General features: G+C 41.9%; 1 protein-coding gene and 1 long non-coding RNA gene across 2 annotated transcripts; both read right to left on the bottom strand.

Moving 5' to 3' along the window:
* Positions 1-9,391: 9,391 nt before the first annotated feature.
* Positions 9,392-16,739, bottom strand: LOC129163479 (plasmolipin-like). The gene is made up of 5 exons (XM_070551911.1): positions 16,464-16,739; positions 16,196-16,230; positions 15,911-16,010; positions 14,213-14,332; positions 9,392-9,587 (listed from the first exon to the last, which is right to left on the bottom strand). Exons 1-5 carry the CDS (start codon positions 16,737-16,739, stop codon positions 9,420-9,422), a joined length of 699 nt encoding a protein of 232 aa, XP_070408012.1. The 3' UTR covers positions 9,392-9,419.
* LOC139070088 (uncharacterized) lies at positions 10,096-10,801 on the bottom strand. The gene is made up of 3 exons (XR_011520737.1): positions 10,695-10,801; positions 10,484-10,555; positions 10,096-10,340 (listed from the first exon to the last, which is right to left on the bottom strand). It is a non-coding gene; the product is annotated as an uncharacterized lncRNA (long non-coding RNA).
* Positions 16,740-22,298: the final 5,559 nt, after the last annotated feature.

Raw genomic sequence — 22,298 nt, 5'->3', positions numbered from 1 at the left:
AGAGGGGGACCAGGCAGGGATGCCCACTCTCCCCCTCACTGTTTGCTATCTTTATCGAACCACTAGCAGCAGCAATTAGGCAAACAACAGGTATTAAAGGGATAAAGTGTAATAAAATAGAACATAAGATCAGTCTTTATGCAGATGATGTTTTACTCTTCCTCCAGAATTCTCAATCGTCTCTGTCTCATTCAATAGAACTGATAAACTCTTTTTCAAAAGTTTCAGATTACTCTATAAACTGGTTAAAATCAACAGTTCTACCAATTAATTTCTCTTTTGTCAATTTACTTAATACTCAACTGGAGTCAGGTAATATCACATACCTGGGAATTAATGTCTCTCCCAAGTTAGCAGATCTAACCAAATTAAACTACATCCCACTTTTAAAGAAAGTGGAGGATGATCTTGCTAGATGGAAATCCTTACCAATATCACTGATGGGAAGAGTTGCTACAATTAAAATGATGGTCTTACCCAGAATAAATTACTTATTTTCAATGATCCCAAACAAACCACCAGCTGACTGGTTTAGATCTCTGGACTCCTCAATTACCAAATTCCTCTGGCAGGATAAACCTCCACGAATTAGCTTAAAAACGCTTCAGAAGAGCAAAGACAGAGGAGGACTGGATCTACCCAACTTTTATTATTATTTTTTAGCCAACAGGCTGCAATATATACCAAGATGGTTGCAAGATAACCCACTAGATGAGTCCTGGTTAGACATAGAACAGACAATTTGCAATACGATAGAGCTTTCAGACTTACCATTTATTAGCTCAAGCGTAAGAAAACATGAAGGCTTCAAAAGTATTAGTATCAGCACTTCTCTGACAGCATGGTGGGAGTATCTTAAAATGACAGAGTCTTCACTAGTACCATGCAGACGCACACCTATCTGGAATAATCCTGATATTTTGCAAAATAATAAAATGATGAACCTTCTGGACTGGAAAAATAAAGGAATCCTATACCTGGAAAACATATATGAAGGATTGGACTTCATCCCATTTAATAGAATAGTCTCCCAATTTGGAATAGAAAAGAATAGCTTTTTAGAATACCACCAAATCAAATCTGTAGTCAAACAAAAATTTAAGCTCAATAAAATAGAATTACAAACCCCGCCAAGGGTTTTAGACTTCTGCAATCTCAAACCCCCTAAACTACTGTCTAAAGTATATAAGACACTGTCCAAAATAGACGATAGAATAGCAATCCCTATTGAAAAATGGGAGGTGGATCTATCAGTCAGCTTTGACCAGAACTTCTGGTCCCAAACTTGTTTAAAAACTTTTAAAATGATCAGACACCCCAATTTACAATTAATTCAGTACAAAGTTCTACACAGAGTACACTATACAGGTCATCGGATGTTCAAGATGGGGTTTGTGTCGTCTGACATCTGTACACACTGCACAAACAACATTCCTGACAATTACGTTCATGCACTGTGGTCCTGTCCACCTGTCCAGGAATTTTGGGGTAGAGTATGTGAAGACCTGTCAAAGTCTCTGAAATGTCATATCCCAATCACCCCCTCTCTTTGTTTACTGGGAAACCTGGATGATGTCCCGATTGAAAAATCTTTGGTTCACGTGGTTCTGACTGCCATATGCATCGCTAAGAAAACTATCCTCTTGAATTGGAAAAATAGAGAAAATCTCTGCATTAACCAGTATAGAAATCTTTTGTTAGATCATATTGCACTTGATTTAGCCTCTGCTTCCACTTCAAATAAATCTCTCTGGGCTCCTTTGATCGGTTCCATCACATAGCGGTGATGGGGGGCCGTTGATGATGTCCTGCGGGATGATGTGGGTGGGGGGGTGGAGGGTCTGAGTTTGGAGTATCTGGATGTTCCCTGGGGATGGGTTCACTGGGGATGTCTGGCACTGGGGGGCTGTTCCCCCCCTCTGGAGGTGCTTGGGTTGCCTCGGGGGGTGTACTGCTGGCGGTTGTGAGTGGGGCCCCTTGGAGGTCTTGGCGGCGGCCATGGGTTACTGCCTGGCGGCTGCATTGCCCCTGGGTGGGTCTGGGTGGGGGCCTGGGGGCTCGGGGTGTTGGGGTGGCCGGCCCCGTGTGGGGATCTGGGCTGGGCCTTGGGGGTCGGGTCCCTACATGTACGCTGCCGGGAAGAAGGCAGGAATACGCAGAAGTACCTGGCCCGGGTTCGGGGGCGTAGGGCGGGCCCTGGCTCCTCTGTTGTCCCATCACAGGGGAGGGGGAGGTCCAGGAGGGGGAGGACCCAACCTTACCTGGATGTCTTATGTCTTATATATTCTGGAAGTTGTGCAAATGCAGGGATGGGCATAGATATTCTGCTGGGGTGGGGCTGGGTCGGCTCCCTCGGGCTCTGTGGGGCTCTGTGATGCTGCTGCTTTGGGCCCTGGCAGGATGGGCTGGGGTCTCCATGCCCTGGGCGGCGGTATGACAACGGAGGTGCCTATTGGGGTCAGTGGGGGAGCTGGCTCCCTGGAGGGCTAAGCCCTACCAGCCATTCCTCCCCATCCCCGTTTATTTCTCTCCTCCTGCTCCCTCACATCATCACACAAACATGCACATAGGACCTTGGGGGGTGGACAAGTCGAGGAGTGCGGGTATGGACCCCATTTCCGCATTCCTGTGGCTTCCTGCCCCCCAATTTTATTTGCACCTTATGCACTTCCACCGACGACATTCCACGCAAACATACACTTAGGGCCTTGGGAGTGAGCACATTCAACGGCACTTGGCAGGGGGAGTTCTCAGCCTCCTCCCGAGTGCCGGTGCCCACTTCGAATTTTAAACTGCATTTAGACACCAAGGGCTGTGGGTGCAAGTAGGGTGGTGCAGTGGCATCAGCTGGCATAGGCCAGAAAATGCCCGCACTGCCCGCTCACCACAGCAATAGAATACACCTCATTAACACACAACACTATGTTGGAGCAGGTGGAGGGAGACCAGGGGGTCTTAGCACACCTCTGTTGTTGCTTGGCTGCCTGGGGCTGGAGACTAGGAGGGAGATCTGGCCGTCTGGTTGGGGTCTGGGGTGGTGGGTTGCTGTGCTCGGCGGTGGGCGGGGGAGCCTGCTCATCAGCACCCCAGCAGAAAGGGTCAAACTCTGGTAACCGGTGGTGGTTGTACCCCATGTGCAGCATTACCGGGACCAGAGTGAATAGGGTGTGTATGGGGAGCATGAATGGGTGTCCGGCGTGTATTTTTGTAAGTCTTTGGTTGTATGTGCATGTGTGAGCATGAGGGAGGGAGTGTGTGACTGTGTTTGTGTATGACTGTATATGTCAGGTGGGGCCTTTGACTCCTCCCTTCTCCTGGGACCTCCTTTGATGATATAGATCTTCGTCTCCCCTCCCCCCTGTCACACCTGGTGGGGGTGTGATGCCTTGGTCTGCCTGAGTGTTCGTGGCTCCCGGGTCAGGGAGTTTAAGATTTTTGGCATCTGCCTGATCAATCCCGGTGGCGGCCTGGGGGGGTCTGGGTCCCTGGGCTCTGCTGGGTCCCCGGCGGGGGTGGTCGCCCCTGGGTCCCGGGTCGCTGGGTCCCGGACTCGGCCGGCTAGGGGGTGGGAGGCTGCGGGCAGGCCTGAGGACTTGCCGCTGATATCTCCCGGGGCTCTGCCGGCTGCTGGTTGTGGCCCCCCGGGGCGATCCTCTGTGCCTCTCGAGGGGGGCGGGGGCCTTTCTGGTTGCGGGCTCCTTGGGGTTCCTGTGTTCTGGGGCAGCGCCTGGATCTCTGGGACTTGGAGCTCCCCCCCGTCTCCTACGCGTCTTTGGGGGGCAGATCTGTGGTCCCTCACACTCTCTATTGGACGCTCCTATAGATAAACCTTACATAAACAAGCGCGTGTACACACACAGGTGCTCACATGGTGCTCTCATAAGTATGGGCTTGGGCACGTTCAACACATGTCTTAAGACTATGGTGGGCACTCAATGCACTGTGGTATATTATCGTGTGACTGTTTAGTTAAACAATGATTGATTATATATTTCTTCATCAAGTTGACGCAGTGATAGCTTGATTTTGTTATATTGGTGTTGTGTCCCATTTTTTTGTTATGTTTTGCTTTTTTCTCGTCTCATTTTGCAGGTCTAGAAGCAGACTCTTGTTCATTATTGTTTATTTTTGTTGAATCCCCCCCCCACCTAACCCCCTCTCTCCCCACCTTTTCTCTTTTCCTTTCTCTTTCACCTCTGTCTCCGTGTCTGGTCGAAATTACAAAGCATTCAAAAACAATAACAATAAAGTTTTAAATATCAGGTGCGACATTAAAAGCAGACTCTTTGATGCTCCGCCTGAGACATTAAAAGCAGATGCTCTGATGCTCCACCTGAGAGTAAAACTGTAAGGCTTGTTACCAGCATTCAGACATCAATTCTGCTTGCTTCACAGCCAGACAGGACACGTTAAAAAAAAAAAAAAAAAAAAAAAAAAAAAACACAGAGAGTAAGAGACAATAGCACAAACGTCACCGTTACACAAAAGGGCAAATAAATAATGTGAAACTTTATATGGAAGCCCATTCCTTCCACAAAAACAGTTGTTATTTCTAACCACGTCTTATCTCAGTTACAAACTCCTCATTCTGACTTTAAATGTCATAATTATCACATGTGACCTTTTTGTGTCAGGAGTGCAGCTGCATGCTTTCACAACCCAAAGTCACTAAAAGAACCAGCTGTGGTGTGTGTGTGTGTGTGTGTGTGTGTGTGTGTGTGTGTGTGTGTGTGTGTGTGTGTGTGTGTGTGTGTGTGTGTGTGTGTGTGTGTGTGTGTGTGTGTGTGTGTGTGTGTGTGTGTGTGTGTGTGTGTGTGTTATCAGGGTGCTCCAGGAGATGGCCGTCAGCCTGTTGTGGACCCCTAAATAAGAAACACCAAATTCTAAATTAAAAACACTGAATTCTAAATTTAAAACAATGAATTCTAAATAAAAAACACTGAATACTAAATAAAAACACTGAATTCTATATAAAAACACTGAATTCTAAATAGAAAACACTGAATTCTAAATAAAAAACACTGAATTCTGAATAAAAAACACCAAAATCTATATAAAAACACTGAATTCTAAATAAAAAACACTGAATACTAAATAAAAACACTGAATTCTATATAAAAACACTGAATTCTATATAGAAAACACTGAATTCTAAATAAAAAACACCAAAATCTATATAAAAACACTGAATTCTAAATAAAAAACACTGAATTCTAACTGAAAAACACTGATGTCATCATGACATGACATGACATCATGACAACATGTCATGACATGACATCTTGACATTATGACATGACATCATGACATGATATGACCCACCAGACAGAGCTCTGTGATTGGCCCACCAAACCGATAGAGCAATGTGATTGGCCCACCAGATAGAGCCCTGTGATTGGCCCACCAAACCAATAGAGCGTTGTGATTGGCCCACCAGATAGAGCCCTGTGATTGGCCCACCAAACCAATAGAGTGCTGTGATTGGTCCACCAGATAGAGCTCTGTGATTGGCCCACCAGACAGAGCTCTGTGATTGGCCCACCAAACCGAGAGAGCGCTGTGATTGGCCCACCAGATAGAGCCCTGTGATTGGCCCACCAAACCAATAGAGCGCTGTGATTGGCCCACCAGATAGAGCCCTGTGATTGGCCCACCAAACCAATAGAGTGCTGTGATTGGTCCACCAGATAGAGCTCTGTGATTGGCCCACCAGACAGAGCTCTGTGATTGGCCCACCAAACTGAGAGAGCGCTGTGATTGGCCCACCAAATAGAGCTCTGTGATTGGCCCACCAGACAGAGCTCTGTGATTGGACAACCAAACCGATAGAGCAATGTGATTGGCCCACCAGATAGAGCCCTGTGATTGGCCCACCAAACCAGATAGAGCGCTGTGATTGGCCCACCAGATAGAGCTCTGTGATTGGCCCACCAGACAGAGCTCTGTGAATGGCCCACCAAACCAATAGAGCGCTGTGATTGGCCCATATCATATCATGATATGACATCATGATATGATATGACATAATGACATCATGACTTGATGTATTTGGTGCTTTTTTTAGAATTGTGTTTTTTTTATTTAGAATTCAGTGTTTTTTATTTAGAATTCAGTGTTTTTTTTTAGAATTCAGTGATTTTTTTTAGAATTCGGTGTTTTTTATTTAGAATTTGGTGCTTTTTTTAGAATTGTGTGTTTTTTATTGAGAATTCAGTGCTTTTTATTAAGAATTTGGTGCTTTTTATTCAGAATTCAGTGTTTTTATTTAGAATTCAGTGTTTTTATTCAGAAATCAGTGTTTTTATTTAGAATTTTGTGTTTTTTATTTACAATTCAGTGTTTTTATTTAGAATTCAGTGTTTTTATTTAGAATTCAGTGTTTTTTATTTAGAATTCTGTGTTTTCTTATTTAGAATTCAGTGGTTTTTTTAGAATTCAGTGTTTTTTATTTAGAATTCATTGTTTTTTATGGAGAATTCAGGGTTTTTTTAATTTAGAATTTGGTGTATTTTTATTTAGAATTCAGTGCTTTTTATTTAGAATTCAGTGCTTTTTATTTAGAAATCAGTGTTTTTTTATTTAGAATTCTGTCTACACCAATGACTGGTTTTTAAATTGTTTTAAGAATTTTATTAAAAAAAATAAAGTGACAAAAATCACATTAGCTAGTAAGAATCAAGGGGTTCCTGATGTTGAGATCAGTTTTGGGTCATGAAACATCAACAATGTGCTTTTCAGATTAACTCACTAAAGTTAAAAGAAATACTGGCAAAAGCTACTTTGCTCATTAATATCATAAAACATTCAAATAGTTGTGGGGAAATGAAGAACAACTATATTTTAGCTGCTTTGTTTTTTTCATCATTGTCTCTTTTAATCAGATTTAACATTCTTCAGTGTGATTGTTGGGGCCAAAAAGTCACATCTGGCGTTGTCTGGAGATCACTGAACAATACAGAAGCCTTTACACAAATATCCTTCTCAGATTTATTCATGCATTTGTTTCATGATGATTTCTGGCTGATGGAGGTGCGCTTACAGCTGATGCTGCCTAGCATTTGTAGCTGTGGCGCCCTCTAACGGCCCAGTTGATGGTCAGAGCGTTTATCACGGCTGTCAGCAGATACAAGGCCGCGGCGCTGCTGTTGAAACACAGAGACTAAGAGACAATAGCACAAACGTCACCGTTACACAAAAGGGCAAATAAATAATGTGAAACTTTATATGGAAGCCCATTCCTTCCACAAAAACAGTTGTTATTTCTAACCACGTCTTATCTCAGTTACAAACTCCTCATTCTGACTTTAAATGTCGTAATTATCACATGTGACCTTTTTGTGTCAGGAGTGCAGCTGCATGCTTTCACAACCCAAAGTCACTAGAAGAACCAGCTGTGGTGTGTGTGTGTGTGTGTGTGTGTGTGTGTGTGTGTGTGTGTGAGTGTGTGTGTGTGTGTGTGTGTGTGTGTGTGTGTGTGTGTGTGTGTGTGTGTGTGTGTGTGTGTGTGTGTGTGTGTGTGTGTGTGTGTGTGTGTGTGTGTGTGTGTGTGTGTGTGTGTGTGTGTGTGTGTGTCTGTTACCAGGGTGCTCCAGGAGATGGCCGTCATCCTGTTGTGGACCCCTAAATAAGAAACACCAAATTCTAAATTAAAAACACTGAATTCTAAATTTAAAACAATGAATTCTAAATAAAAAACACTGAATACTAAATAAAAAACACTGAATTCTATATAAAAACACTGAATTCTAAATAGAAAACACGGAATTCTAAATAAAAAACACTGAATTCTAAATAAAAAACACCAAAATCTATATAAAAACACTCAATTCTAAATAAAAAACACTGAATACTAAATAAAAAACACTGAATTCTATATAAAAACACTGAATTCTAAATAGAAAACACTGAATTCTAAATAAAAACACTGAGTTCTAAATAAAAAACACCAAAATCTATATAAAAACACTGAATTCTAAATAAAAAACACTGAATTCCAACTGAAAAACACTGATGTCATCATGACATGACATGACATCATGACAACATGTCATGACATGACATCTTGACATTATGACATGACATCATGACATGATATGACCCACCAGATAGAGCCCTGTGATTGGCCCACCAAACCAATAGAGCGCTGTGATTGGCCCACCAGATAGAGCTCTGTGATTGGCCCACCAAACCAATAGAGTGCTGTGATTGGTCCACCAGATAGAGCTCTGTGATTGGCCCAGCAGACAGAGCTCTGTGATTGGCCCACCAAACCGAGAGAGCGCTGTGATTGGCCCACCAAATAGAGCTCTGTGATTGGCCCACCAGACAGAGCTCTGTGATTGGCCCACCAAACCGATAGAGCAACGTGATTGGCCCACCAGATAGAGCCCTGTGATTGGCCCACCAAACCAATAGAGCGCTGTGATTGGCCCACCAGATAGAGCTCTGTGATTGGCCCACCAAACCAATAGAGCGCTGTGATTGGCCCATATCATATCATGATATGACATCATGACATGATATGACATAATGACATCATGACTTGATGTATTTGGTGCTTTTTTTAGAATTATGTTTTTTTTATTTAGAATTCAGTGTTTTTTATTTAGAATTTGGTGCTTTTTTTAGAATTGTGTGTTTTTTATTAAGAATTCAGTGCTTTTTATTAAGAATTTGGTGCTTTTTATTCAGAATTCAGTGTTTTTATTTAGAATTCATTGTTTTTTATTCAGAAATCAGTGTTTTTATTTAGAATTTTGTGTTTTTTATTTACAATTCAGTGTGTTTATTTAGAATTCAGTGATTTTTATTTAGAATTCTGTGTTTTCTTATTTAGATTTCAGTGGGTTTTTTTTAGAAATTCAGTGTTTTTTATTTAGAATTCATTGTTTTTTACGGAGAATTCAGGGTTTTTTAATTTAGAATTTGGTGTATTTTTTATTTAGAATTCAGTGCTTTTTATTTAGAATTCAGTGCTTTTTATTTAGAAATCAGTGTTTTTTTATTCAGAATTCTGTCTACACCAATGATTGGGTTTTAAATTGTTTTAAGAATTTTATTTAAAAAAATAATAAAGTGACAAAAATCACATTAGCTAGTAAGAATCAAGGGGTTCCTGATGTTGAGATCAGTTTTGGGTCATGAAACATCAACAATGTGCTTTTCAGATTAACTCACAAAAGTTAAAAGAAATACTGGCAAAAGCTATTTTGCTCATTAATATCATAAAACATTCCAATTGTTGTGGGGAAATGAAGAACAACTATATTTTAGCTGCTTTGTTTTTTCATCATTGTCTCTTTTAATCAGATTTAACATTCTTCGGTGTGATTGTTGGGGCCAAAAAGTCACATCTGGCGTTGTCTGGAGATCACTGAGCAATACAGAAGCCTTTACACAAATATCCTTCTCAGATTTATTCATGCATTTGTTTCATAATGATTTCTGGCTGATGGAGGTGTGCTTACAGCTGATGCTGCCCAGCAGTTGTAGCTGTGGCGCCCTCTAACGGCCCAGTTGACGGTCAGAGCGTTTATCACGGCTGTCAGCAGATACAAGGCTGCGGCGCTGCTGTTAAAACACAGAGACTAAGAGACAATAGCACAAACGTCACCGTTACACAAAAGGGCAAATAAATAATGTGAAACTTTATATGGAAGCCCATTCCTTCCACAAAAACAGTTGTTATTTCTAACCACGTCTTATCTCAGTTACAAACTCCTCATTCTGACTTTAAATGTCATAATTATCACATGTGACCTTTTTGTGTCAGGAGTGCAGCTGCATGCTTTCACAACCCAAAGTCACTAAAAGAACCAGCTGTGGTGTGTGTGTGTGTGTGTGTGTGTGTGTGTGTGTGTGTGTGTGTGTGTGTGTGTGTGTGTGTGTGTGTGTTAGGGTGCTCCAGGCAGAGGCGGAGCTGGTCTAAATGGCGCCCTGTGCGAGATCCCCCGTGACCCCCCCCCCCCCCCCCCCCCCCCCACACACACACACACACACACACACAAACACACACAAGAAAAAAAATTACACCTACAACTTTGTTTCAAATTGCGTGGAGTGTATTATATATAACAACATTTGCTAACCGAATACAACATCCAGCTCCTGGCCACCTTCTCACCACTTGTCAAAGTTCTACTGAAATAGTGATGATGGCAACATCTGCCATCGCCTTCATTCCTGGGAAATATGAAAGTAGTTGGCACCTTGGTAGGTCCTCTTCGAACTAGCTCTGTGCGTATGCTGTCGGTAATTGGTGATGGCCACTTGGCTGGGTCTGAAGAAAGAGGCTCATCATCACCTTCACTGGGACTCATTGGTTGATCGTTCAGGCTTCTCTATTGACAGAAAATAGAAGCGTAACTCAACACATTGCTATGTGGACCATTTCACATATTCTATTAAAATACAATATGTGACATTCAAATTTCTCTAATGTTTGCAGGACACACACACACACACACACTTGTGCAAAACTTACCTGACATATCTTGTTGGGGAGACGTGGCAGCTGGCTGTCCCTCATCAAGTTCACATATACTGGTAGGTCTCTCTATTGACAGAAAATGGAAGCATAACTCACCACATTGCTATATGGAACAATTCCCATATTCTGTGAAAATACTATTTAAATGTCTATAGCTAAATGTTTACTGGACACACACACACACACACACATGTGCAAAACCCACCTAAAGTATCTTCCTGGGGAGATGTGGTGCCAGCAGACTGTCCCTCCTCGAGTTCAAATACTGGCCTACTGGTATGAGCAGTGGAGGTAGATGGCTGTTCCTCAGTGTCAGCTGATGTCATCCCAAAATATCTGTGTAGGGCTCCTGATGTTGCATAAAACAAACAATACAATCTTCATGTCACGTCTGTTGCTTAAGCATTTTAATTAACATGTTACAATGAGCATTTACAGTTTCAGCAGTGGTGGAAAGAATTCTGAAAATCTGTACTCAAGTACAAGTACCGTTACATTGCTAAAATATTACTCATTTACAAGTAAAAGTACTGGTGTTAGAGAAATACTCAAGTAAATGTACAAATTATTCATAAAAACCTCAGAGTATTATTTATTTTTAACGGCTGATGTCACCATCACTTCTCCAGACTGGGGCTGCCTGGAAATTGTGTGTTTTCCTTTACCAAAAGTTAAAACACCAACAATCTATTAATCATTAATAATTGATAAAATACAAAACAAGTGTTTTTCCCTAATTTTTTTGTCATTTTAAGTTTTTATTTCCTTATTCAGCAAATGTCTCCGGCACACAAAGAACTAAATGACCAGAGGAGCCACAACTATTGATTAAATATCCATGAATCCATTTTAACTGGTTAAATTCTTCAACTCTCCAGCGCTGCTTCAAGGTCACTGTGAGTTAACATAGCCGCGGTGTGCAGCACACAACGCAACACGATGACATCATCGACTTGTACAGTGCTGAAAGGCGAGACAGTCTCAACTTTCAGCTAAAAAAAGACCACTCTAGCTATTATAGTTTTTATGTTATGGCAGTTTACAGTATACACAGGATCTTACTAGCAGGGCACCTGCAGCGGCCCGCTGCCGCTCCGTTTTTCGTGGGGTAAATAATACGTAGCTCATTTCCCGAGTCTAAAAAGAAAGGCGAATGGCGCCGGCGCGAGACCTGCTGCCCGCCGTCAATGTATTTCAGCAAAATTCTCAAAGACTCATTTTAATTTGATAGAGTTTGGTAATCAGCCTTTCGGTTTTCCCACTCTTAGCTTTTCATAAAAGCTCATTTGACAAAGAAAAAGCTAGCGGTTGGAAGTAGTTCTAAATACATGCAACGTAAGAAGCTAGCAAAAGACATTTGAAGGGATCATCATAGCACCATGCAAAACGTTCAGATTAGAGAGGTTAGTTAATCAATAAGTTGGGGGACAGGCGGGAAAAATACCAACTAAATAATAAAGAGATGCATACCTGCATCTTTTCCTCGTTTCTCCTCCTCTTCTTTTCTTTTTTTCCGAAATTGGGCACCAGATGGCTTGGACCGCTTCTTCTCCATTATGTTTGTGAGCGGTGATATGTGAAACGGTACCTGTATCCCTCCATCATCACTCTCCGAGATCCCTCCGCCCCCCACCTGAAGAAGGGCGCTATAGAGCGCACTACAGAGGCGCGGCGGACACAAGGGGGCGCAATAAAATCCCAATATAAACGCAAACAATGACTTTGTTGTGCTTTTATTACAGAAATATTATTATTATCATCACTCATCACTATTATTATTATGAAGAACATGTGATTTCTATGTTTTGTTGATGTATCGGTTGATGGAAGAAAAAAATAAAAAAAATAAAATAAATAAAAAATAAAAAAGAAATTAAATGCCGCCCCCTCCAGACTGCCGCCCTGTTCGGCCGCACATGTTGCACATATCAAGCTCCGCCACTGGCTCCAGGAGATGGCCGTCATCCTGTTGTGGACCCCTAAATAAGAAACACCAAATTCTAAATTAAAAACACTGAATTCTAAAATTAAAACAATGAATTCTAAATAAAAAACACTGAATACTAAGTAAAAAACACTGAATTCTATATAAAAACACTGAATTCTAAATAGAAAACACTGAATTCTAAATAAAAAACACCGAATTCTAAATAAAAAAAACCAAAATCTATATAAAAACACTGATTTCTAAATAAAAAACACTGAATTCTAACTGAAAAACACTGATGTCATCATGACATGACATGACATCATGACAACATGTCATGACATGACATCTTGACATTATGACATGACATCATGACATGATATGACCCACCAGACAGAGCTCTGTGATTGGCCCACCAAACCGATAGAGCAATGTGATTGGCCCACCAGATAGAGCCCTGTGATTGGCCCACCAAACCAATAGAGCGCTGTGATTGGCCCACCAGATAGAGCCCTGTGATTGGCCCACCAAACCAATAGAGTGCTGTGATTGGTCCATCAGATAGAGCTCTGTGATTGGCCCACCAGACAGAGCTCTGTCATTGGCCCACCAAACCGAGAGAGCGCTGTGATTGGCCCACCAGATAGAGCTCTGTGATTGGCCCACCAAACCAATAGAGCGCTGTGATTGGCCCACCAGATAGAGCTCTGTGATTGGCCCACCAGACAGAGCTCTGTGATTGGCCCACCAAACCAATAGAGCGCTGTGATTGGCCCATATCATATCATGATATGACATCATGACATGATATGACATAAGGACATCATGACTTGATGTATTTGGTGCTTTTTTTAGAATTGTGTTATTTTTGTTTAGAATTCAGTGTTTTTTATTTAGAATTCAGTGATTTTTTTTTTAGAATTCGGTGTTTTTTATTTAGAATTTGGTTCTTTTTTTAGAATTGTGTGTTTTTTATTGAGAATTCAGTGCTTTTTATTAAGAATTTGGTGCTTTTTATTCAGAATTCAGTGTTTTTATTTAGAATTCAGTGTTTTTTATTCAGAAATCAGTGTTTTTATTTAGAATTTTGTGTTTTTATTTACAATTCAGTGTTTTTATTTAGAATTCAGTGTTTTTTATTTAGAATTCTGTGTTTTCTTATTTAGATTTCAGTGGTTTTTTTTAGAAATTCAGTGTTTTTTATTTAGAATTCATTGTTTTTTACGGAGAATTCAGGGTTTTTTTTATTTAGAATTTGGTGTTTTTTTTATTTAGAATTCAGTGCTTTTTATTTAGAATTCCGTGCTTTTTATTTAGAAATCAGTGTTTTTTTTATTCAGAATTCTGTCTACACTAATGACTGGGTTTTAAATTGTTTTAAGAATTTTATTAAAAAAAAATAAAGTGACAAAAATCACATTAGCTAGTAAGAATCAAGGGGTTCCTGATGTTGAGATCAGTTTTGGGTCATGAAACATCAACAATGTGCTTTTCAGATTAACTCACTAAAGTTAAAAGAAATACTGGCAAAAGCTATTTTGCTCATTAATATCATAAAACATTCCAATTGTTGTGGGGAAATGAAGAACAACTATATTTTAGCTGCTTTGTTTTTTCATGATTGTCTCTTTTAATCAGATTTAACATTCTTCAGTGTGATTGTTGGGGCCAAAAAGTCACATCTGGCGTTGTCTGGAGATCACTGAGCAATACAGAAGCCTTTACACAAATATCCTTCTCAGATTTATTCATGAATTTGTTTCATGATGATTTCTGGCTGATGGAGGTGTGCTTACAGCTGATGCTGCCCAGCAGTTGTAGCTGTGGCGCCCTCTAACGTCCCAGTTGACGGTCAGAGCGTTTATCACGGCTGTCAGCAGATACAAGGCCGCGGCGCTGCAGTTAAAACACAGAGACTAAGAGACAATAGCACAAACGTCACCGTTACACAAAAGGGCAAATAAATAATGTGAAACTTTATATGGAAGCCCATTCCTTCCACAAAAACAGTTGTTATTTCTAACCACGTCTTATCTCAGTTACAAACTCCTCATTCTGACTTTAAATGTCATAATTATCACATGTGACCTTTTTGTGTCAGGAGTGCAGCTGCATGCTTTCACAACCCAAAGTCACTAAAAGAACCAGCTGTGGTGTGTGTGTGTGTGTGTGTGTGTGTGTTAGGGTGCTCCAGGAGATGGCCGTCATCCTGTTGTGGACCCCTAAATAAGAAACACCAAATTCTAAATTAAAAACACTGAATTCTAGATTTAAAACAATGAATTCTAAATAAAATACACTGAATACTAAATGAAAAACACTGAATTCTATATAAAAACACTGAATTCTAAATAGAAAACACTGAATTCTAAATAAAAAACACTGAATTCTAAATAAAAAACACCAAAATCTATATAAAAACACTGAATTCTAAATAAAAAACACTGAATACTAAATAAAAAACACTGAATTCTATATGAAAACACTGAAGTCTAAATAGAAAACACTGAATTCTAAATAAAAAACACCAAAATCCATATAAAAACACTGAATTCTAACTGAAAAACACTGATGTCATCATGACATGACATGAAATCATGACATGACATGACATCATGACAACATGTCATGACATGACATCTTGACATTATGACATGACATCATGACATGATATGACCCACCAGAGGGAGCTCTGTGATTGGCCCACCAAACCGATAGAGCAATGTGATTGGCCCACCAGATAGAGCCCTGTGATTGGCCCACCAAACCAATAGAGCGCTGTGATTGGCCCACCAGATAGAGCCCTGTGATTGGCCCACCAAACCAATAGAGTGCTGTGATTGGCCCACCAGATAGAGCTCTGTGATTGGCCCTCCAGACAGAGCTCTGTGATTGGCCCACCAAACCGAGAGAGCGCTGTGATTGGCCCACCAGATAGAGCTCTGTGATTGGCCCACCAGACAGAGCTCTGTGATTGGCCCACCAAACTGATAGAGCAATGTGATTGGCCCACCAGATAGAGCCCAGTGTTTTTTTTATTTAGAATTCTGTCTACACCAATGACTGGGTTTTAAATTGTTTTAAGAATTTTATTTAAAAAAATAAAGTGACAAAAATCACATTAGCTAGTAAGAATCAAGGGGTGTGTTGGGATCAGTTTTTGGTCGTGAAACATCAACAATGTGCTTTTCAGATTAACTCAATAAAGTTAAAAGAAATACTGGCAAAAGCTACTTTGCTCATTAATATCATAAAACATTCAAATAGTTGTGGGGAAATGAAGAACAACTTTATTTTAGCTGCTTTGTTTTTTTTATCATTGTCTCTTTTAATCAGATTTAACATTCTTCAGTGTGATTGTTGGGACCAAAATGTCACATCCGGCATTGTCTGGAGATCACTGAGCAATACAGAAGCCTTTACACAAATATCCTTCTCAGATTTATTCATGCATTTGTTTCATGATGATTTCTGGCTGATGGAGGTGTGCTTACAGCTGATGCTGCCCAGCAGTTGTAGCTGTGGCGCCCTCTAACGGCCCAGTTGATGGTCAGAGCGTTTATCACGGCTGTCAGCAGATACAAGGCCGCGGCGCTGCAGTTAAAACACAGAGAGTAAGAGACAATAGCACAAATGTCACCGTTACACAAAAGGGTAAATAAATAATGTGAAACTTTATATTGAAGCCCATTCCTTCCACAAAAACAGTTGTTATTTCTAACCACGTCTTATCTCAGTTACAAACTCCTCATTCTGACTTTAAATGTCGTAATTATCACATGTGACCTTTTTGTGTCAGGAGTGCAGCTGCATGCTTTCACAACCCAAAGTCACTAAAAGAACCAGCTGTGGTGTGTGTGTGTGTGTGTGTGTGTGTGTGTGTGTGTGTGCGTGCGTGCGTGCGTGCGTGCGTGCGTGCGTGTGTGTGTGTGTGTGTGTGTGTGTGTGTGTGTGTGTGTGTGTGTGCGTGCGTGCGTGCGTGCGTGCGTGTGTGTGTGTGTGTGTGTGTGTGTCTGTGTGTGTCACCAGGGTGCAACATTAGATGGCCGTCATCCTGTTGTGGACCCCTGTAAGATAAACCACAAACAGGCACATGGTCAAAATCCAGAACAGGACGGAAGCAAACATCACCAAGTGGAGGGCAGCGAGGTGGAAATAGTCCGTGCCTCCAACCAGGATCCCGACCAGCATCCCACACAACTGGAGAGAAGAGAGGCTGAAATTACTCCTAGAGCCATGAGCCACGCGTAAAACCCAGTCAAAGTGGTGCTGGGTCTCTGTTGATGTGTCACACCTCAGGAAGGTTCTGAGTGATACCAGCATAGTGTTTTCATGCAGTGTGATCTTCACCTTGTCTCAAACAAAATAGCATGTGCAAACATGTGTTCATGTCACTCTGCAAACAGAAAATCCTGCTTTTTAAGTCTGCCAGCCAGACGGCGTCCAGTCAAAGGCTGTCCGCACGTTTTCCCTTTAGCCGATTTGGGAAGGAAGAGAGACAATGAGGGAGAGAGAGGAGGAAAACTCCATTAACTTGGTGTTTATCCTATTTTCATAGGAGTCTTCCTCTGGCCGTCGAGGAGAAGTGCTGGTCGAAGGCCAGGGTGGAGGTGGAGGTGGAGGTGTTGTAGAATGGCAGTGAAGGTCCCCTGTGGGTCGACACCACAGCTGGGCCATCCATGATGCAGGGACAGTGAGAGGAGCCTGTGTGTGTGTGTGTGTGTGTGTGTGTGTGTGTGTGTGTGTGTGTGTGTGTGTGTGTGTGTGTGTGTGTGTGTGTGTGTGTGTGTGTGTGTGTGTGTGTGTGTGTGTGTGTGTGTGTGTGTGTGTGTGTGTGTGTGTGTGTGTGTGTGTGTGTGTGTGGTGTCCACAGGGGCTGTTCTGCAGCACAGGAAGTCATGTCCCTGCACCGGAATCCAGCGAGTATGCATAATCTAAGGAGCAACAGCATAAACAAGCATCTGACCCAAATATAAAACAATGGCTGAAGACAGACATGAAGATTTATAACATCTAAAGTGGAACCTGTAGGATTAATGTACCTATTCCTCTCTCATGAATGCTTTCATCCCACATTTCTCACAGAGGTAAAACGTGTCAAAAATAATGGAAAAACAGAGGAATTCATCTGTTTAGATACTTTTCAGATCTGACTGTAAAACAGTTGAGCCTGTTAGAAACTTTTATTAGCTGATCATTTAAACTTAAAATGATCTTCTTGCTTGAAAACAAGGGGAGGTGAAAAGATGGTGATTTTGGTTCACTGTTTAAGTCTAAAACTGTTGCATCTAAAAGACACAGAGCTCACTGAGTTACAAGTGCTTCCTGAGTAAACAGGAAGTGATGATTTCACTGCTAGAGGAATAAGTGCTCGCCTCGCAATCGGAAGGTCGCAGGTTCGAGACCCGCTCAGTCTGTCGCTGTCGTTGTGTCCTTGGGCAAGACACTTAACCCACATTGCCTGCTGGTGGTGGTCGGAGGGACCGGTGGCGCCAGTGCTCGGCAGCCTCGCCTCTGTCAGTGCGCCCCAGGGCAGCTGTGGCTACATCGTAGCTCATCCCCACCAGTGTGTGAATGTGTGTGTGAATGGGTGAATGACTGATTGTGTTGTAAAGCGCCTTGGGGGGTTCCAGGACTCTAGAAGGCGCTACATCAAATACAGGCCATTTACCATTATTAGAGATCTGATGCATAAATTATACCATTTCTCTGAAGTGGAAGGAGGCCACGATGCAGTCGTTACAACACTGACAGCTGTTCACCACAAGAGGGCAGTAGATGGACATGGACCGCTTGTTCACCTGTTTTCTGCAGGGACAAAAGACAACAACACTCTCTGAGCTGGTTAATTGCCTGCATGGTGGGAGTGCAAACTGCTGTTTTCACTCATTTATTCTTTTGTTGCTTTAGTCATGGCGCAGACAGAGCCAGCCCGATTTGTTTCCTGAATGCTTACTCCCCGCTCAGAGGTGTTTGTGCCTCAGACCTGCCTCCACTTAGAGAGAAACTTTGATAACTAAAAGCTAAATGTGGCTGTGGCCATTATAATTTTAATTATTGTGTATGACTGCATGTGTTGTGGCCTCTGATGGATGGAGGCTCTCTTGTAGCAGCTGTAGCCCTTTACCCGTCTGGTCACCATTAGAGCTCTTCTCAAGTCCTTTAATCTCATTCAAGCTGTAAATGAACTGTAAAAGTCTCTTTTTGAATTGGGGCAACAAGAGCTTTAGTTTAATGTAAACAAATAATATTAATGGAATAATAATTGTAATATTAAGGTAATGCAACATTAGGCCTTTTCTTCAAACATGTCTTAATATTATTTGTTTACATTAAACTATAGCTCTTGTTGCCCCAATTCAAAAAGACACTTTTTTTTTCTTGGTGAGGAAGACTGAAGGGGTTAAGACAAGATTTCAGGGGCAAACCAGAGATTTCTACCAAAGTGTAAACAAAAGCAACCTCACCACTCACGCTGAGCTGCTTTCTGCTGCAGACATTAATGTTTTGAACCTTGCATTATGGTTCATGATGATGGACTAACTCATCCCTGCTGGGCACGTGCAGCATCCTCCGAAGCATCACAGCAGCTTTCTCTGAACTTATCTGTGACATTCTGTAACCAAACAACAACAAGTTTAACTTCCTTTGCAGGAGCCGTGGGACACGAGACTCTGTTATTTATAAGAACAAATGCAGGAAGGATCAGGATCGGAAAGCATTTTTTATTTTGTATTTGTGCAAAACAAGTTTAATAAGAGAAAAAAAACTAAGTTAAATGGTGAGCAGTAACAGTGCAGAAGGTGCACCATATTTATTCAAGGGCTGATGAATACATGAACATCTACACTAAAGGGAATTACGTAACAACGTCCCACAGAGTCGTGCTGCTGAGGCCGGGCTTCAGCTTCTAAAAGGGTGTGGAGAGATCATCTCTGCTGGAAACAACGGGGGCTTTATTTACTTTCCTTCTCCCTGATTCCCTTTCTTTACATTGTCTCCATTTCCTTTTCCATATGTACCCACCTTCCTCCCTCTAATTGTCCTCAGCCCTGACGTCGTCCTCGAGGGGTGTGTTCAGGTTCTGCTGCTCTGACAAAAAGCCCCATTGTCGCTAAACACACACTGCAGCATTCACCGAGGTTCTACAAGCTCAGATGTGACTGAACTCCAACTGAACCTCCACACACACACACACACACATGCACGCAATCACACACACATTTACACACACCCACATGCACGCAATCACACACACAAATGCACACGCATGCACACACACACCCATGCATGCACGTATACACACACGAATATACATGCACTAGCCAAGATGCTGCACTGTAATTGGCCACTGCATCTTCCCGCTGTGGCAAAGATATTTTTAACACAGGCTCAAACACACACACACACACACACACACACACACACACACACACACACACACACACAGTAACCACAGAGGCAGCCCCTCCCTGTTTAACCATCAGATCTAAATGAAATGATGCCGTGTTTGCTGAAGCCTCCCTCTCTTAAACTAAACCTGCTGTTTTTTGTTGTCATGGATCTGTGGCGAGGCCGGCGCTGCTGGCTCTACAACCGCCTCACATTTCTAAAAAAACTAGAAGACTGCGTCGGTCGACACCAGGGTTCTTCTCTACTGGTTTTCTGCCCGTGCTTGTTTATTTGACATGTTCTGACAGTAATTCTCCAATAAATAATTATCATGTGATACTAAAACTTGCCAGCAGCAATTTGAGGAGGGAGAACTGCACAAAAATAAATAAATTCATGGTCCTAATTAGAAATTCCCAGAGAGGAAGAAGTGACTGGTGTCGCCTTTTTGACCCAAAGTTGATTACCTCTGAGAATAAACCAGAGTGAATGATGCCTAAAACACATTTTAGTTTTATGTCCTGTGATATTTGAGTAAAAAGCAGCTTTTTATGTTTCGACTATTTTATATTCTGATAATACCTTAAATAGATTTTAAGTGAAATAACAAACGTTTTCTTTGATTGTGTTTAAAAGTCAAGCATAAGACTTTTGATCTATTGTTTTGAACAAAACTAAAACACAAACTTGGCTATTTTTGATAATCCAGTAAATAATCTTGTGAACTAATTTTTAGTCATCATTAGTTTGGTGCAAATTCAACATGCATCCTATTGCTGCACAAAATCCAACAACATCTATTTATGCCTGTAAATAATGGGAAACGCCCTCCATTAAAAAGGAAAATGAACGCACATTCATAGCTCGCTAAGCTAACTGAAAAGCTAAAATGTTCTCATCAGAAACATGAGACTCAAATGAATCAGCCTGGTAACTATGACGGATCAAGGGTCAGAGGTCTTGGGGGAGATTCTGTTTCTCAGCCTGTTGCCTGAAGGACAGAGGGTGAATAGTTCATGAGCTAATGTGGAGAGCCAGCATCTTTTTTTTTTTTTTTGGTCTTTTTGCTGGTTCTTTAGCCGCTGATGCTAAATGCAGCTAACAAACTTCCCAGTCACTCAGTTTCTAACTTTCACACCAGTTTTAGATGTTTAGAGCCCAAGGTCAGTGTTTTAATACAAACACTTTTAGTAGCCCCACATCTGGCTGTTTGGATCCCTGAAGAGGAGCACTACTACACTTGGTGCACATGGGCTTGGCACCCAGTCAGCTGAAAAACAAAAAAATGATCTTTCCAACCAGGGAAAAAGAATAAAATGTCCTACCTTTAATATAAATAGTGAATGAAAATAAGAATATTTTAAAATGTGACACAATAAACAAATCATTTCTGTCCTCTTGTGAGATCTGGTTCACGCATCAAGATAATTCACCTGTTCCTCCCCCTTTGACCAGCTTAAGAACACTCCAGATTACTGGTCCTCTGGAGGCATGTCGGGACCACTCCCATCATGAATCAGGGATATTCAACACATTGGCTTGTCTTTTCTGTTGAATCAGACCGGGAGGTGGCACACCCCTCCGCCATGTTTGTTTACTCCAAATTCACACTTGATCCTGAGAGGTTTGTCTGAGGTTTCCGGTCTAAACTGGGAATGTTCTTGTGTGAAACTGGTGTAGTGGTTTTCGCCTCGTTGCCACACACCACACTGATTGTCTGTTGCCACACGTGACGTCTCTTGTGGTTTGAAAGTCTCTGAAACCCTCTCACGTGACCCAGGCCTGAGTAACTTGGACTGAGTCCTTCAGCTTCTTCTAGAACTGCACAGGAACCATCTGGAACATTTGAAAAGATCCCGCTAAATGTTGGTTTTGGAACAAGAGCTCTGTGTGGGAATGTTGTTTCATTCCGACCCATAGTTTTATACGTGGGTCCCGTTTCTGTAACGTGGAGTTTCACAGTTTCTGCAGAAGAAAATCCCTAAAAGAGGATTTAGATATGATTACATCCATCTTCAGTAATCATCTGAAACTTGTGGAAACCTTGTTTTTAATGACAGAAGTTGTTCCCTGACTGTGGGTGGGGATGTGCTGTCCAGGTTGGCACAGAGAGAGACCTTCTGTCTCCCGAAGAGCGTTTACCCTCCACCAGCCTCACTAGTTAAGAGACACCGGGGGGGGGGGGGGGGGGGGGGGGGGAGCGATGGATGTATCAAACAGCAGCCCCCTGCTGAGCGGGGAATGGAAAAGCTGCTGGCACCAACATGAATATTTCAGCAGATAGCTACAGCTCTCTGTACTACCCCCCCCCCCTCCCCATCTCTCTCTGTCTGTCAGTCTCACCCTCTCTGTCTCTCATCTTTTCCTTCTTCCCACTTCCCTCCCTCTTAACCACCCACCCCCCCACCCCTTTACTGTCTGATGGAGTGGACTGTGATAATGAAGGAGTGAGACGAAGGAGAGACCTCTTCGGACTGAGAAAATGGCTCC

This window comes from Nothobranchius furzeri, chromosome 5 (genome assembly GCF_043380555.1).
Source record: "Nothobranchius furzeri strain GRZ-AD chromosome 5, NfurGRZ-RIMD1, whole genome shotgun sequence".
Taxonomy (NCBI): domain Eukaryota; kingdom Metazoa; phylum Chordata; class Actinopteri; order Cyprinodontiformes; family Nothobranchiidae; genus Nothobranchius; species Nothobranchius furzeri.
The sequence above is the reverse complement of the archived record's forward strand: the minus strand, read 5'-3'. Positions and strand labels throughout refer to the sequence as shown.

Coding starts and splice junctions, on each gene's coding strand:
- LOC129163479 (XM_070551911.1), bottom strand. CDS start 16,739: ATGCTGGTATCACTCAGAACCTTCCTGAGGTGTGACACATCAACAGAG. Junction 16,231..16,463: donor GGGTCCACAACAGGATGACG/GCCATCTAATGT, acceptor GGGTTGTGAAAG/CATGCAGCTGCACTCCTGAC. Junction 9,588..14,212: donor ACTGCTGGGCAGCATCAGCT/GTAAGCACACCT, acceptor ATTGTCTCTTAG/TCTCTGTGTTTTAACAGCAG.